This window comes from Rhyacophila brunnea, unplaced genomic scaffold (assembly GCF_057557595.1).
Source record: "Rhyacophila brunnea isolate RB1 unplaced genomic scaffold, BYU_Rbru_1.0 scaffold_5, whole genome shotgun sequence".
In the NCBI taxonomy this organism is placed as follows: domain Eukaryota; kingdom Metazoa; phylum Arthropoda; class Insecta; order Trichoptera; family Rhyacophilidae; genus Rhyacophila; species Rhyacophila brunnea.
In genome coordinates this window covers 31283730-31302247 of record NW_028233170.1, presented here as the reverse complement: position 1 = coordinate 31302247, position 18518 = coordinate 31283730, and the positions used below count along the sequence as shown (strand labels likewise).

General features: G+C 34.4%; 1 protein-coding gene across 1 annotated transcript; it reads left to right on the top strand.

Annotated features, from left to right (window-relative positions):
• The first annotated feature begins 5486 nt into the window (after positions 1-5486).
• LOC147066292 (uncharacterized) lies at positions 5487-16828 on the top strand. The gene is made up of 4 exons (XM_085955551.1): positions 5487-8547; positions 10860-11095; positions 12364-13178; positions 14545-16828. The coding sequence occupies exons 1-4, from the start codon at positions 6098-6100 to the stop codon at positions 14869-14871; spliced, it is 3828 nt and encodes a 1275-aa protein (XP_085811677.1). The 5' UTR covers positions 5487-6097; the 3' UTR covers positions 14872-16828.
• Positions 16829-18518: the final 1690 nt, after the last annotated feature.

Sequence of the window (18518 nt, the reverse complement as noted above, 5' to 3'; positions counted from 1 at the left end):
TAAAGTGAAAGAAATGATTTTTATTAATTTTTACTGAAACACGTTTCAGAAACGCTGGCCTACGCTATAAAAAAGATTGCTCAAGTGACGGCACTTTAACGATGCCTTCATTAAATTAATTAATAAAATACCACCAGTCCATGTTTATTCCAAGATTGGATTCTATTTTTTCATACAGAAATTTTCGAGCTTCGTGTTATTATTAGATTAGGCAGAATATTTTATAACATACCTAACTTCAATAGCTATATCGAATAACCTGAAAACTCTAGTTTACTTCATCATGGTCGTTCAATGCATTAGATAAGTATCTAGGTACCTTATGGAAGTCCCGTGATTAATTAATACCTACATTATTTTACATTTACATCAGGTAGCATACTTTTATCATTGTCACTAGGTCATGGCCCCCACAAAGGGGGGAGCTGAGGAGGGGCCCGGCGTGGCGGGTCGGCCAGTAACCTAAAATAAACATACTACAAATTTAGTAATAATAGTAAAAAAAATCGCCTGTTTCATGGGTGAATTTTTATTTTATGTCTATTTTTAATGTGTTTCCTGATTAATAAAAATGACTATTATCCAATATGGCGAAGGATACATTCTTACTTGGCTAAAAAGTAGTTACCTACTTGGCTACCACAAAAGGAGGCCGCGATCAGTGCTTAATAATATTATGATGCCCAGTGCCGACAATTCCAGTGGATATCTACCTATATTATATTTAAAAATACCAAAAGTCGCTAAAAACACACGGAATACCCGTTATTTTACATGGAACCCAGGGGGCCGCTTCAGGATGTGGGGGCCATGCATTAGGTACAACCTAACGAATGCTTACATTGTCTTCGTTTCAGGGCTGCTCTGTTTTTTTCTCATCTCCAAGGCCCTTTATAATTAATTATACTAATCAAACCAATTTCGCCACACTTCGATAATAATAAAATTGCGATATGTTTTCAATATAATATGTTTTACTATTGACAATAATTAATCTCGAACAATGACTAATTTAATTATACAAAAGGGTACATTCGCTTTACGAATGAAAGGGTACATACCCCGCACTTCTAACCTTGCCCCCAGGGCTCGGAATGGGCCGGGGCGCATCGGAACGCAAAACCGGTAACATTGTCGCTCAGCTTCGTGGAAAAAATAATGTTATCCTTTGACCTATAATGGCTATATAACAAAAAATCGCCACTGGAGAGGGGTCGATTTTGAAAATATATCCATAATAATTGACTGGGTATTGATTTTTAAGACGGGAGGGGTGGGATTAACAAAATCCAGCAGGTGCCACTGTCTTCCACATTTGCCCCACATACTACTTATAGCTTCTCATCACTTCAACCGGGGACCCCGCAATTTTACAGGTATGTTCCCCATACCCAGACACTCCGCACTTAGAGTCTGGCGATAAATACCTGGACTGCTATATAACTAAGGGTGTTGCACCAATTTATGAATTCCACAGGTCTTCCAGTGACCACAGGCCTTGCGTGTCGTATAATGCCGACAAGAGTGGGGACAACCCGTTGAGAAGGGTGTTGTTTAAACAATCAAATTATCCGGGTCACGATCATCAGTCATGAAGTCCTGATGAGGAGGAAGAAGAAGTAATATCACTTTCTCTAAAATAATTTGTATTTTTCCGTTCCTGGGAGGAATTTATATACTTATATAGAAATTGAAACCGCCTAATAAAATATTTATGGAAAAATAACACAATAATTATTCATTGCTTGTAGAAATGTAGATTTACCAAAGAGATTGAAGTTTACGATATGTCATTGAATATACATATTGTTTTGTATTAAACAAACGTTAAACACAATGTAATGTAAATTAAATTCTTATTCACTTTCTGAAACGCAATTTTAATTTTAAGTATTCCACAAGGCGACAAGACAGTCTCGACTTCTTTTGTCTTATAGCCTGTCATTTCGAGCCCTACATAGATCAGTGATTTTGTTTATTTTATAAGTATTTTATATTAAGTATACAAATATTTTCGTAAAAACGTTATAAAGATACCTAAACAGAATACGAAAGTTGTGTAGGTAGTCGGTAGACAGTTTTATACATATCTCTATTTACTTCTATAATTTGACCACCGGGAAAAGTTAATCGACTATTTCACATTGTCACGTATTTTATTACCTACATATAGTTTGTAGGTACTCGTAAACTATGGGTTGTAATCCAGGATCCTGTTCGATTTTTTAATCCCGAAATTGAAAATTCGTAGTAAGTATCAACTTTTATATGTTTTTAGTCTAACTAGAATCTAAAATAACATATTTTAGTTAACTCAATAAGTAAAAATCAAATAAAGCGCATTGTTTATAAATGATTTTTTTAATCTACGAAAATGACTATTAAACCTTGTATCTATTTTTGAATACGCCAATTACCACTTAATCATTTTTTCTAGTCCTTTGTTTCCTGTGTAATAAACACAGAAATGTCGGAATTTTCGTCACTCTCCGGTGGCAAACGTACAGCTGACAGGTTGGCAAAGAAAATAGCTGGTACTTACTTTGCCATTGTTGAGTAATGTGAATATGTATGCATATTACCTACCTTAAGATGTTGAAAGGCGAAAACCGTACCCCAAAAAATGATTCAAATCGATCGAATTAAATTCAAATACTCCCAGTTGACAGTATTAATTACCTACATAAGGTGTTATCTGTGAAAATTTTAATAATTAGGAACATTTCACTGTAATAATTGATTATTAAAGCTTTCTGTAGATTTTCTGAATACATTGACGTAGGCACTGGGACTGCACATAAAATTTTCATTCTTTCCAAAACAGATGAATGTGGTTGAAAAATGAGCTCTATCTACATTGAAATGAGGGTGGATATTGCAAATGACACACTTAAGTATTGCTACATAGTATAATAAGTCTTCGATAGGTATACCGAAAGGAAGAAGGTGAGAGACGTAAACCGAGGTGGTTGGAGTATGAAGAAAGAGAGCTTGCAGTAAACAGATGTTAGGTACTGAAGACGTATCCTGATGAGGCCAAGAATCACATTTCGAAAGATAAATAACTAATATATTTTATTTTAAGACGTTGAGGACTTTATAAATTAAATTTTTAATGCGTTCACAGTACCTATACTTAACTGTTGAACGTTTTTCAATCAAACGAAAATAAAAGAACACGTTGAAATATAAGTATAAGAAAATCGTGAGTAAGAAAAAATTATAAATCAAGAATTGTGAAAAATGCATTACGATCTACCGAGAGAGTTAAACAGACCATATTTTTATTTATTTTTATTTGCACTACAATCCGACGTGGATCTTTGCTGCCTCACGAAGAGGTTTCTTAACATTTTTTACATGAAATGTTCGTTAGCCACTCACATAACCTTTTAGGTCCACGTGGTTCCAAACACACATTGAAAAATATCCTGCAACTCGAACCGAGACCACGACTTTATAAGCGGACACGCTACCTACCACCTACCTGTACATCGCGGGGCTTTTGATTGAGAGAATATAATAATATAACAACGTCAGTCTAATTTACTCACGTAAGTGGAATATGTTGATAACTGAAGCAATCTGGTTGAGCTCCCAATTAACATCAGAAATCGCAGTTTAATTCTACACATAAGAAGTACCTAATAATAAGCCCAAAGATACTGAATAAAAAAATCTTTTAAATTAATTTGTATTTACATAAGTAACAAAAAAAAAATAATAAAACCTTTTGCAAAACTTCAATTTGTTTTCTCCAGTTCATGGATAAATACATACCGATCCAGTAACCAAGGGATTTATAATTCTGTTCGGGATTGTAGTCTCTGAAATATTGATGTACTTATACTTCAGTAGGTATATATTATTATGAACCTTCATACATATTATATTAAATTTAATAGTCTTGAGTGCATTTAGTTTGGTCCAGTTAGTAGGTGGTAGATGGTATTTAGGTACCTACATGAGATTATTTCAGAAAAAGCATATTATGCCTACCTAGGCGAGTAATCAGTATGTGTCAGTGTTGCCAACCGTACTATAATTATGGTATTTGTACTATAATTCTGGTACGCGTAATATGTACTATATAAAACATTATAAGTATTTTTTGTCGGGCTCGTGATGTCTAGTTTACTTCTGTTGTCCTAGGACGACACGTCCTTGGTGAGCAGCAATGACACATGCAAGTTGTCAGGTATAGTATTTTAAATGTATCTGAATCCGTGGACTCTCAATATTGTGTATTAAAGTAGAGATGGCATTTAAATTAAGTTTAGTGGTATATATTATTAGTATTTAGTAATGTATCCATACAACACCTTTCTCAGATATTGGAGTCATGAAAGGATGATAAAAGATGGGGCGGTATTCTGGCGCTGCCTAGGGGCGGCATTTTGTCTAGGGACGTCACTGAAACTACCTACCTATTTGTGGTTCGAGAATAAGAAACAATTCCAAATTGTATTTTCAATGAGAAAGTGTTTTGATTCGTATGTATTTAGGTGGATTTTAAATCCTCGGGGTTTTTTTTACCGACTTTTATCCCACATTCAGATTACCCACCTACTTGAAAAATGAAAATCCTTGTATGATGCGAACACAATATAATATCTGGTTGATGTTCCTTATACATTTTGAATATACAGATAGTGGCATCCTCTATCAAAGTTCCACCCTAAAATGCCGCCCCCTTCCTTAGTTTCATTATTTTATGTTCATTAGTAGTGGCGCGTTTAGTGACGTAGAGGTCCGACACTGGGTGATTTTGAGGCCCCCTACGATAAAAAATGAACATTCTAATTTTGATTTTCCAAATTAATCCATGCATTAAAACAATTTATATTTTGTATAAATTACACCCACGATGGCCGCATGGCTTAAGCGCCGGTCTATAGTGTCGAGGTTCCCAGGTTCAAATCCTGGGTCTGGCAAGTACACGTCATATTGTTTTTCAATTTGTGTATGAGTCAGAGTATGGACCTATTAGGTTGAGCAAGTGGCTGCTGGCTGACATCCATTTCTCGTAAAAACAAAATCTGTCAATACAAACCTCCACTCTGTGGAGGCCCGTATGTTCCTATTAGGATCGGACATGGTCGAAAGAAATAATAAATTATACAAACATGGTTTAATTCTCCTTTCTGACAAATTAAGTATAATACAGAAGTGCCTACAGCAGAATACCTTACAATTTAGTAGGTACTTATTTAGAAAATAATTTTCATGAATTTATATTTACCATTGAGTATAACGGTACTATGTGAATTACAATAATGAAAGTACGTTTAATCAAAAAGTAATAACACCGAAAACGCGATCAAACCATATACCTATTTGAAGATGCAACGGCATATTAAATGGCTGTATAAATAATCTGTTTATCTACAGTAGGCTAAGTACCCATTTAGTTTGAAATAACTAAATATACAAATTTTGTTTTATTTATTTATTCATTCGATCAGCATTCACAAGAAATTCTTTTTCGTGCGAATAATCCGCGGTCGCAGGTCAGAAAAACGAATCGCGCTGGAATCTCATAAGAATATTCTTATAATAATTACATAAAGACAACGAACTGAGAGTTTTGTCGAGATGCTTGGCATCCCCTGTGCTCAAGTTTGTTCTAAAACGGTACCGAGAGAGCGGGTGAGGCGCATCTGATCTAAATTTAACAGATTTTTTAAGTTTGCATTATGAAGCCGCAACATCCATTCCATTTTCTAGCTTCTCAGTTTTTTCCTCGGCTTCGATAATTCACAAGTAACTTTATATTTAGGCGATCGACATATTTTCCCCCGATAATGTCAAGTAATTAAAAGTTATAAATAACAACTGATTCATGAGAAAACCCACAGCAAGTGAACTAATGACTCTTTGTGTAAACGCGAGTGTTTTGTGCAACATATTAAGAAAATGTCATTATAACCTCCCACCTTTTGTATAATAATGAATCAATTTTAGTGCAATTTTACCAAAAGACGGTTCGAACGATTGTCTTTAACAATAGCGCGATCTAATGGATTTTTATTTTGAAACGCAACAAAGTCTTGAAAATTAAACCAACAAGTGGGATTATTATTGCATCTCGGGCACAATGGACGAAAAAGAGAAGACATTGAACGACACAAAAGTGCTATCAGAAAATGCCGGATATAAGGTTACAGATAAAAATAAAAGCGTTCATATAAAAAAAGAAACTTTTAAAATTAATACTAATAGGCTGATAGAGCAACGACCTAGATCGACAGGTTTTCGGACTTTTCTCAATTGGTTTAAAAAAGTTGAAGATCTTCAGAGAACAGTGCAAGAAGAAAGCAGCTCTTTGTCGGATTCTTCCGATGAACATAGTTCAACTTCGAGCACTGCGACCGTGGCGAGCTTTTCATTTCTTCCCGCGAATATTTACAAACCGTACGGGGATGCTTCTCAGCCAGAAAAATTTATCACCCCGGGACCGTACACCGAAACATACCATCGACTCATTTCGGAGAGAAATCGCAGACGAAGTATGGACAAGAATCTCAGTTTGAGAAAGAAATATAGTCTATACTCGAGTGGGACTCTCACAGCACAGTTAAAATCAAATTCAAACGATGAAAATGATGTGAACGAGACGGGGGATGCCCTCAAGGCTTATGATACATTCAGTTTGCCTACAATAGCGAAAAGCGGTAAAAATGATTTTAAGAAATATAGTGAGAATAGACGAACAGCCAGTTTATCATCGAAAGACGCTAAAACGGGAACGTCGTGCCATGTCAAAGGAAAGCGAAGAGCTCCTCCGCCGCCGACTACTATGGAATTTACGAAAACATATAGGAAAAAACGTCAAGCTCCTAAACCACCTAACCAAATCACCAACGGTGAAAGTGGACATAAACTATTGGAGAAACAAAGCGACGCCATGAACGTTACTGTGTCTGATAATAATATTCAAAACTTATCGAAAAAAGGCATCGATAAAAATCTTCATATAGATTTAGAAAAATGCGTTTCCACTGCTCCATCAGAGCTTTCTCCGAAACCTTGGTATAAACGCCAAATAAGTGAAAACAAATCGAAAAGTAAAAGCAGTAAAAATGATTCTTCGAGGAAAAAATCAAAGCACGAATATCCTGAAGTCGGGTTCTTTAGATGCTCGAGAATATTTGAAAATAAAAAAATAGCAACCAGTGAAAAGAGTGAGGCTGACTTGAAACAAGAAAAAAGAGCTTCCATTCAACTGCCCAACATCAGTGAACTTGACAGGGAAGCCGCCGAAATAATCAAACACCATAAACATGACATTCAAAACAATTGGAATCAGTCATCTGAAGAAAATGTCGCTTTTGTAAACAAACCGTCTTCGGCGAGAGATCTCATAAACAAATTTAACGCCATCACCAATGCGACAAAAGTCTCTTCTACTCCTGCAATCGCCCGACCGGTCGAACAACAAAAAGTATTCAACGCTCCAAATCAATTTTTTGACAAAAATAATGAAAATCATGATCACATTAAAAGTGAAAAAAGTAAAACCCCGGAAAAGGATTTGAAGCCTGCATATTTTAATAATATTTTGTACAGAAATAATGGATCTGACACCACTACAGACTTTTTAGAAAGTCAAAAAAAATTGGACGATAAATCAAAACATGACAAAGATAAAAGCGATCCGTTGAAAAGTGAAGACTTTTCTCAATCTTTCCAGGCAGCCGTATTTTCAGCACTTCCGGATTTAAAATATACACCTACTGATACTTCCCACACAGAAGATAAAGAAAAAGCTGATCTAGAAATGCAGCAAAAAGTAATAGAAGCTCAAGAGAAAAAAAAATTACGAGAGTTATTAAAAGAAATGAAAAATTCTCTACCTAAAAAGCCAAAGCTAGAAGCAAAGAAAGATTTATCTAGTGCAGATAATGTTAAAATGTCACCAATATTATTGAAAAAAGATACAATTGTAGGAGTTGTGAGTAACGAATCCAAAACAGTAATCACAGAAATTTCTGTAAATGAAATACCAAATGTAAAACCGAGTAATGAACAGTTTCCCAAAAAATCCTCGGTCGTCGAAGAGAAACAGATAAAGCCTGAAAATAAATTAGCTGTGACAACCGAGCAGAATAAAAATGGAATCATAAACAAGAATATTGTTACCAATGTGATAAAGTCTCAAAACAATCAGCAAGAGATTTATGGTTATAATTCAAATAAAATGTGCAGTTCTGCTCAAACTGGTAATATGAGCAAAGTATTGGCTCCAAGTAGGAAAACTGAAATAAAATCAAACATACCGAAAATTGAAAATAAAGCTCCAACGATCAATGTAAACGCAGTTTATACAAATCTAGATGAAAGCAAAAAAACTTCTTCAATTGATCCCGTGAAACTATTCCAAAGTGATGAAAATACAAGGATACTACTGAAAAAACTTGAAACTGCGATAGCCGAAGGGGATGATTCCATGGCAGCAAAATTAGCAAAAGATTTAGCAATACTAAAGGTCAACTGTTCAGTTATCGGTGCGCCACATAAACTAATACAGGACACCAGTATCAAAAAGTAAGTACCTATAGCATCTATCAGTGGCAAAGGGTAGAAGTAGGCTGTTAAGATCCGACATAAATAGTGCATACTAAACTTTGTCACTCCAACGTATTTGTTTTCATGTGTACGATTTTGTTTATTAGTCTTTATCTAAATATCTAAAAATATACCATTATTTATAGATAGAAGAATATTTTTTAACGATTACGGTTTGGCGAGACAGGGCAGAGATAAAATAATAAATTTAAAAAACTAACCAACTTCTGAAATGTGTAGGTATTCCTAATTCAATGAAAACCAATAAGTATGTCCGAAAAAGTGTAAACTATTTTTGTCAGATCGCCCATACCATACCTACCTAAACTATTATGATTTGGTTTAGGCAGGGTTCAATTGAATTTTAAAAACTAACCATCACCATCTGTAAATTGTATTTTTAGTTCGATGAAAACCAAATAGGTATGTCTGACAAAGTTTAGGATGCACTATTTATGTCAAATATTAACAGCCTACCTCCACCCCTTGCCACTGGCATCTACCTTTCATTCCCAGAAAAAAAATTGTAACAAAACTTATATGATTTTTCAATCAAGTTTTCTGTTTGAATAGTTTGAATCATTTTAAAATAGTAAGTATTAATTATTGAAATAATTTTGAGTCCTATCAAGTAGGTAATCACCTTTTAATAAGGACGTTGTTTACAGTTATCCTATCTTAAATGCAGCCAAATATATAAAATTCTACCTTTTTTCATCACATCTACTTTCGGACAGGAACAATCCTACGATGTGCATGACACGATCGGAGCACGTAGGCACTAGGCCCTTCAATTCTTTCAGCCCCCTTCAGGTGTAGAATTAGCAGTGTTATCCAAAAAAACAATCACAAGAAAAATTGTAGCAGGATTTTTTATGTTTCTTTGTAAAACTCTAAAAAATTATTTTCAGAAAAAAGATTGTTGTTCTTCTCATTGAAACTTTTTTCGCCAGTAAAATGAATCCGGTTAATATGCAATGCTTACAGCCAATTCCAACATTGAAAAACATAAAATACCCATGGTCCATCTGAAACTACCACCATAACAGCCCGGGTGCGCTACTAATTGCTCTATTGTGGCTATCGCACGTTAGACCACTCAGCCATTCTGACATCTAATTGAGACTATGGCAGTAGTGAAACTTTTGGAGAACACTTAGTACACATCGTAACTATTTGACATTGCGAATAAGATGGACCGCTTTGATTTCAAATTGTCCGACCAAACGTGTAAAACGCTCTATGCCCACACAGCTATAGATATTGATTATTAAATTTAGTACATCATGCATTCGAATTATGAAAGACAAAATAATTACTTTGGTAAGATATAAGATCTTTCATGTACACAAATATGTCACAAAAATTATGTTATTGATGAGTAACTTTGTGAGCTTGCGGAGTGGGTACGTTGGTAGAAGTGAAGATAAGATGGATAACCGTGATGATACAATTGTTACATATTAATGACGGCGATGTTGAACATTATAAATAAGGAGTGCAAAACAAAAAGTTTCACTTCTGCCGCGTCCGGTCACCACACACACTCAATATTTATTATTTTTCTTGTTCGGTGCCAGACACCATAGAGCACGGGGTTCAATTGACCCCAATTGGTCCTATTGGCCTAACCGGACCTGCTCGGTACATATTATGGACCACTATCATGTGAACATAATATCTCAAATTCAAATTTATTTATTAACATATATAATTAACTTTACAACTTACAAATTGAAGGCGTTCACAACACGACATTAAAAACAAAGAGAGAGTATTAAAAAACAAAGAAATAGAAACAGTATGAGAAAAAAAGTATAATGACTAAATACAAAAATTAGTACATAGAAGTATGCCGAATGAGCTAAGTAGACTCTTTTAAGAATTTATTAAACAACATCCACCTAAACTCATTCTCACGTAGGTGGAATATATCAATATTGTTGAACACAGTTATGTATTGCCCATCCAAATGACATTACTAGTGACAGGTTAGTTCTGCACATTGGGAGAACAAACAATTATTGATGTTCCCGATTTTTAAGATAGTTATCAGGTACATACAGGTCAACACTAAACCAAGAATTATTATAGAGTTCACATTTACACTCTGTGTAAGTCAAAAAAATTACATCGCCAAATATAGATCTCTTCTAACTTTTATACTTATACAGCAGTATGGCAGCATACCTAAAAGAAAGTCAGTTGTATAAAAGACAATATTAGAATCGGTCATTCGTCATTGGCTTAATGGATTTCTCATTTGTTTATGAAAGTGTGTCTTATTCCAGGGTGCAAATCTACATTGAAGATCAGATATCTCACCAAGGGCCGATACCACTACGAGTTGATGAGAAAATGACAATCGCTGAGCTCAAGAGGAGGATCGAAAACGAGTTGCATATTCCGATACCGGTACAACGATGGATTATTGGGAAACAACTGACCACTGATGATAACTTACAACTTCAGCACTACAATGGCAAGGATTTCGATGTGCCATTATTCCTCTACGTGGTAGCACCAGGTGAGATATGCCCAAATTACACGTGTGGACCTATCAATACTATCATGTTGAATATTATCTTTACGGGTTAATTTTAATATATAATATTTTAGCACAAGATAATACAACGAAAGAAAAGTAATATGCTAGTAAATACACTCAGCATTTTTTGTAGTTAGAAAGTATGAGGGAAAATTATTGTTTGTTGTACCTACCAAGCTGACCAATAGATATTTTATTTATTTATAATTTTTAATACGAGCCACACAACATTATGTCAGAATGATCGAATTGGCACTTGAATCATTGTGTGTAATTACTACTAAAAATGGGAAAGTCATTGAGTCTGCTTGTGTAGGTTAGAGAACATCAGCAACTTTTGAAAAACTAGTAAAATTATTCATATCATGTTGTCAAAATATAAGTTTAAATTAAACAGTAAACATCTAAATATATTTTAATATCTAAATATCTATCTAAATATATTTTAAATATATTATACACAAAAATATATTTTTTTAATTGGCTCTACAACCCAATCTTGACCACCTCACACGCATTGAAGAAACAACATGTGAAGTTTTCAGACACGGAATTTAAACCTCAAGAGCCGACGTGGTACAGCTCGGCCATCGCAGGGCCGTTAGATAAATTTGTAATTTTAAAATACCAGTTATAAAATTTTCATTTGTTGATCATCCAATTTTTTTGAGTACATTGTATTTTATGGTGATCTATCATTAAAATGTAGTTTAATTCGAATATCCTAAGATAAATGATAAAAATAACCATGAAATACGATCTACTATTAAAAATCGGGTGTGCACGGTGGTATTTTTAAAATTGTAATTTATCTTTGAATTCCAAATTTTCCAAAATTCCAAATTGATTAATTAAAACACTTTAAATTCTTACATCTGTATATTATGTTTAATGTTTCTCATTCACATCGAAAAACAGAAATCCATGGTTAGAATTTTCGAACAGTTTGTATACAATGTTCAATGTATCTCGGTTTGTACTAAATTACATTCTTCCTATTTTGCCGCTAAATACTGCTAGTAGAACCACCGTAGTACTGCACTTCTCCAACAATTCATAATAAATTTTATTATCGCTTTCAAATAATAGCTGCAAAAAACTGCAGCTATTATTTGAACCACTAAATGATGTCTAAATTGATTCTGATCTCAACAATGACAACTCTAATGGTAGCATTATTAATGTTTGTAATAGTCTGCGATAACCTATCATTCAGAAAATTTTAAATATTTTTGTTCATTTTTCAGAGAAGAAAACTGAAGAAAAGGTTGAAATTGTAAATGAAGTAAAAAAAACTGCAACCGAAATAAAAGACATCACAAAGAAACTTGTCGCCGCTCTCGATGAAGTCAAACCTCTTGAGATTAAAAAAGTTGATAAACCCCCCAACGCAGTAATAAAAAATGAAATCAAAATTCCTGAAAACATTTTGAATATAAAATTCGTAGCTCCGAAGACAAGTGGTAATGTTGTTTTAAGAGATGTTATAAAGAATACTTGGATATGCTCGGCGTGTACGCTTATTAATAGTTTGCTGAGCCCTTTATGCAGTGCGTGCGGATCACGCAAAGCTGACAAAGTTGATAAGGTTGAAGTACCAACACCGAGAGCAACGAAAAAGGAAACAAAAAATCATTACTTACAACTTGTGAATCTAGATGGCGGCGATTTAGTTCATAATGTTGAACAATTTGAATGCCCTGTTTGTTTCTTGGACTGTCCTCCGCAGACGGGAGTCGTACTCCGAGACTGTCTTCATTCCTTTTGCAGAGAATGCCTCGCCGGCACCATAAAATTCAATAATGAAGCTGAAATAAAATGTCCGTTCCGAGATAAAAATTATTATTGCGATAGCGTCATCCAAGAGAGAGAAATAAAGGCATTGGTCGATAAAGGTGTGTACGAGCAACACTTGGCGAAATCAGTCGCTTTTGCAGAGAATAAAATGAAGAATACTTTCCACTGTAAATCCCCAGACTGCAAGGGGTGGTGTATATTTGAAGAGAATGTTAACGATTTCCGATGCCCTGTTTGCAAAAAAATTAACTGCCTAACGTGTCAGGTGAGTTGTTCGTGCTCATATTACATTTAATATCAAACTACCTATGTAGGTAGCCATAATATATGTTTACAAATTAAACTAGGTTTCAAAAGATGTAATATCTAACCATAAAAGTAGGCAAGTAATAACATTACTTCAATTATAATAAAGTCCACTCAGAAGGACATTATGATGGCCTAGTTGGTAGACCAACCGTCTCTGAAACATTAGGTATTCAGTTCGACACCGTGATTATGACCCTAACTTCGTGCAACAATTTTTCATGCATCTATCAATTATTAATTGCTCCATGCTTGCTCTCAAAAACATGCTAATGAAGTGTCCCAGAAAAAAGAGACTGAAGCTAGATTGGATTTAGTAGTGAATGAAAAATTCTAGATTAACATAACATGTCATGATATGGATAATTTTTACAATTGTACATTTGTGTGACTAAGGGATTACGAAATTATTTCACAGTAATGGACAGCCTTAAGATAGGACTCGCATAAAATACCGTCTGGATAATCGGCATATTATGTAAATTTCCAATCAATTAAATATACAATTTTCCAGAACCATTAGGTTGTATCGGATTTTCAAACTTTTTCGTTTCGTGGCAGGCTTTGAGTCGTAAGTATATATATTATTTTCTGACTACGCAATTAAAAACCAACTAATGGGATAGGCGAGCCCGCTATACCCCACAGTTTTTCAAATCTTGAAATCAAGATAGAAACAGTAATTCATTGACACACCTAGGCAAAATGCCATCCATAATTAGATAAAATGCCGCGGTATATTATTTTTTCTTTTTAGCTTTTAAATAATGTAGAACCTATTTTATAACCCATAAAAGTTATATTAAACAATCCAGGAGGGAAAGCGACTATGATATTTGTGTTCACAAAGTGACTAGCTAGGCTGTGGGGACTATAGTTTCAGATAATATAGGTATACCTACTTAGACAGATCGTTAGCATCGCAGGCAAAAATTCCGTCGACTCCACAGAATCAACTCTTAAAAGTTATATTATACGCATTTCATCTTTAATTTATCACCTCCAAATAACTTATGAGGCACTCAATTCTCTCACATATTGAATCCAGATGAACTTCTCCATAATATCTTCCTGAAATTATTTTTGTAATCAATTGCTTACGTGAGATAAGTGCTGTTCAAAAATAATTTTATGTCATAAACTAGCGTAACAATAGCATCTCTGTCATTGTGATCATGCATCAGCACATTTTATGAAGATTCAATTTTTCTAACTCCTTATGGTGCCCAGTGGTAGTTTGAAAACCACTGAATTATATCCCATTTTTTCCTTCTTTTAGGAAATAGCTGCACCTTTAACTACATGAATGTTATTTTTATTTCTAGGCAATCCACGAGGGCAAGAACTGTAAGGAATATCAAGACTTCATGGTTAGCGAAGAGGCTTCCACTTCCAGTGACGGCCAACGAACAAAGGAAATGTTAGACGAGATGGTGAACCGAGGAGAGGCACTCATATGTCCATCGTGCAAAGTATTTCTAATGAAGAAGTGGGGATGCGACTGGCTGCGGTGCTCCATGTGCAAGACAGAAATCTGCTGGGTCACCAGGGGTCCAAGGTGGGGGCCGGCTGGCAAGGGTGATAATTCGGGAGGATGTCAGTGCGGGGTAAACGGAGTGAAGTGTCATCCAAAATGTAACTACTGCCATTGACAGTGTATTCGGTTTAACTATCGGAATACTATTCTTGAGGTGTGAATTAGCTCAACATACTTATGTAATAGTACTGTGTAATTAATCCTATTTTAGAGTTGATCGTCAATAATAAATTGTTGTTCTCCGTCCATTGTAGGGCGGTCTCTTCCAGTCTTGAACATGCCACAGACATGTAGGTATTATAATTTTTGGGAAATACCATGATTTTTACCCCCTTTTTGTAAAATGTACTATAATTGTGTGAAAAAAATATGGCAGCACTGATCTCTCTACCTATTTTTCCTTTCACATAAAGAAAGTATGTCGCATATTGAATATTTGTATTTACAACGTAATAGCTAGTATTCCATTGAAAATAGAAATGAATTCTTATAAATCTATGGACTACTTACACAGATGTTATATGTTTTGAGAAAATCAAATTTGAATGATATGAATTGATTAAAAATCGAAATACATAAATTTATAATGTTTATATTTGAATGAGACAAAATCTTTTTCAATTCCCTATTTGCATGTACAATATTTTTATGATGCAAATAATGTGCAATAACTAAATTTCAATAAAAACTGGACCTAAAATCTGTACATTAATACTTAGTATTTGTAATCACTATTATATTATAGACAAATACAAAATATTCAATAGAACAGGTCAATCGTGCCCATAATAATTGAATTGAGTAGGTATTGAAAATGCAAAAAGATTAATATGATTTTATTGACATTTGGGGAACCATTAACCATTCCTATTTTTATTTCATTAGCCAGTTTACTTGACAGCCGTTTTCAAATTAAACATAAGGAAGCCGGCGTGATCTCGTGTTACTCGATTCATATTGCACCACTCATAGACTGCCACAGGAGTGAGAGAAAGAGAAGATATGCATCCCCGCACTTCAAAATGAGCTGTAGTTTCCCCTTACCGTCGCGTAGAAGGCTCTTTGCACAGTATGAAAATAGTTTTACAACGAGTGCCCAGAATGTTGTGAATGAATCTTGACGAATGTGAAATTGATTATTTCTTTGCGATGGTGAACACCTGTTGTTTAATTTGAAACACCTGTGTCCTTAGCCAAATTTATTCCGTTTGTTTAAGTTGAAAAATAACAATGGAAAAGTGTGGTCTATTACTGCCAGTTTTGAAACTGGATAGTAGATCATGCCTAATATAGGTACCTACATCATTAATTAATGGATACCTTTCCAACCAGAAACCATTGTTAAAATACTTTGACTTGAGATTCAAATCGAAAAATTACGATGCTATTTTTTTAAAGATTGTTTACAAGCCGTGTCTGATTTCTTCATATCATGTAAATATTTACATTATTATAATATGTACTTAGATAATTATTATGAGTGAACAAATTGTAATTAATGACATATTTATAACAGCAAAAATTACCCAAAAATATTCAAATTCAGTTGAATATAAAATGACTCCAACATAAGTACCATTGGCAGAGAAACCGTTAACCTGTCATTCCAGCGATATGAGGTCCTAATTTTGCGTGTTCAACGTATCCAAACTACATGAGAGTGAAAATCAGCCGGATTCAATTGGTTTTCACTTAATATGACATGCAGTCTGCAAACAAAATACTGTTATGTATTTATGTGTGTAGACCGCTCGCTTCGAGACGAATGGCAAAAATTTGACTTCATTAATGAAACACATTACTCAATTGTATTCTTTCTATCTTTTCTACAAAACTGATCTTCAACTTAAGAACTGAATTATTTTAAGAAGCTTTTATAATGTATTATTTTTTTAAACAATTATTTTCACACTAATCTACAGTTGAAATGATAATCAAATAGTCAGTAGTGTGCCATTAATTTATTTATTATTCTTTAAAAGTGAATACTTACTATTTATATTTCCCTCTCATATTAATTTTTTTCTACTTGTTTGTAAGCTTTAATAAATAAAAGAAATATTTTTCACCATATTACATTATCTTCTTCTTCATCCATGTCCGCTTCTTACCATATTGTCGACATCACGTGGCACCTCCAACAATCCGTGTAGTCCGCCAGACATCTTAAATACACTCTGGTGTTGGTATTTAGCGCGGATTTCAAGGACGCCATTATATTTTTATGTAAAATGCCATGGCTCGTTACCATCAAGTAGCAGCATTAGAATGAAAGCAACACCTGACAATCGGTTCCGACTGAGGTCAACTTAGATCATAAAAAAATTGTTGGCTCATATTCACAAAAGCAATGAAATACCCACGATGGCCATGCGGCTACGCGTCATGCTGTCAGGGGTCCTGGGTTTGAATCCCAGGACTGGCAAAAAATCACATGTTTTTCAATGTTTGGATTATGGACCTAATAGGTTGAGCAAGTGACCAACATCCATTACTCAAAAAACAAAAATCTGTTAAGAAACCTCTTCATGAGGTGGCCTTGATCCACATTAGGATTGTAGTCAATGAAAAAAAATATATACGTTAAATAATTTTACATATAAACAAAATGCTCCCGCGTAGTGAATAATTAGTATTAAAATTGAATCGAACACATTGAGTGCCAAGTGTGTTCATTCAGAATAAAAACCACAGCCAAATCACAGTAAGTGGTGAAAAACACCCCACTTTTAAAACGAAATTTCATAAATCTTTTACTGTATTTACTGTAAATTTAGGTATCAAGCCGAATCCATAAGCATCTTATAAAATTTTATAGGCAGATTAAAGTCCACAGATGCCTTTTATGCATTATAAATATTATTAGATACAACTCCATAATGTACATATTTGAATAGGTATACATAACTGAAATCAGTTATGTATATTCGAATAGGTACATTATGGAGTTGTATATAATTATAATTCGGGTCTAATAATTTCAAGTTGATACTTTTTACAATACATAGGCTCAACCTAACCATTAATAAAAATCCCACCAACCGATATATCGCACTTTTAAATCAAATTAAATATAAGAGCCAGAAGGGGCTTCGCCATATTTATGTGGCTTTAAGTACTTGGCTAGAATCAACACGTGGGTGCAGGCATAGTTGAATAATACACAATATGCAAGAATTCTTTACAACCAGATAAAGTGATCAGGTAACAGCGGCGGAATGGTGACATGAGACGCATCTAGAGGAATGTGCGCATATATGCGGGCAACGCGTCCACAGTAGACCGTGCGTTGACAGTTCGCAGTTCAGTCGTCAAACCAGGGATAAGAAAACAAGGATGCAGAAGAGTTTTTGCTAGAAAATTCATATTTAAAATGGCAAAACTTTGCAGCAAAAGATGGGGCCAATGAAGTCAATATGGAAAGGACTTGTAAAAGGAGAATTTTATAACTAATACTACAAGCTGCGGGAGCAACCAGTTTTTCGAGTAGAATATCTGTGCAAGCATTCCATTATATTCTAATTGATTTAAGTTTTGTACTATTCCATTTGAGTCATCTTCAGGCGCTATGCGCACTCACCAATGGCAAATACACATTGACAACGAATACAGTTAATTCGTGTTTAATTGTAAATTAATACAATAAAAGAAGGTAAAAACCTTATTACCTACTAAGTAAAGGATCAAGTGTTTATTTGCAATTGGTGATGCCGAATGGTGAAACCCGGGTAGCAAAAAAATATTCGACTAGAACAGTACGAA

Excerpts from the sequence above, each read along its gene's own strand:
- LOC147066292 (XM_085955551.1), top strand. The coding sequence starts at position 6,098 with ATGGACGAAAAAGAGAAGACATTGAACGACACAAAAGTGCTATCAGAA. Across the intron at positions 8,548-10,859 it reads CAGGACACCAGTATCAAAAA|GGTGCAAATCTACATTGAAG; the intron begins GTAAGTACCTAT and ends GTCTTATTCCAG. Across the intron at positions 13,179-14,544 it reads TTAACTGCCTAACGTGTCAG|GCAATCCACGAGGGCAAGAA; the intron begins GTGAGTTGTTCG and ends TTTTATTTCTAG.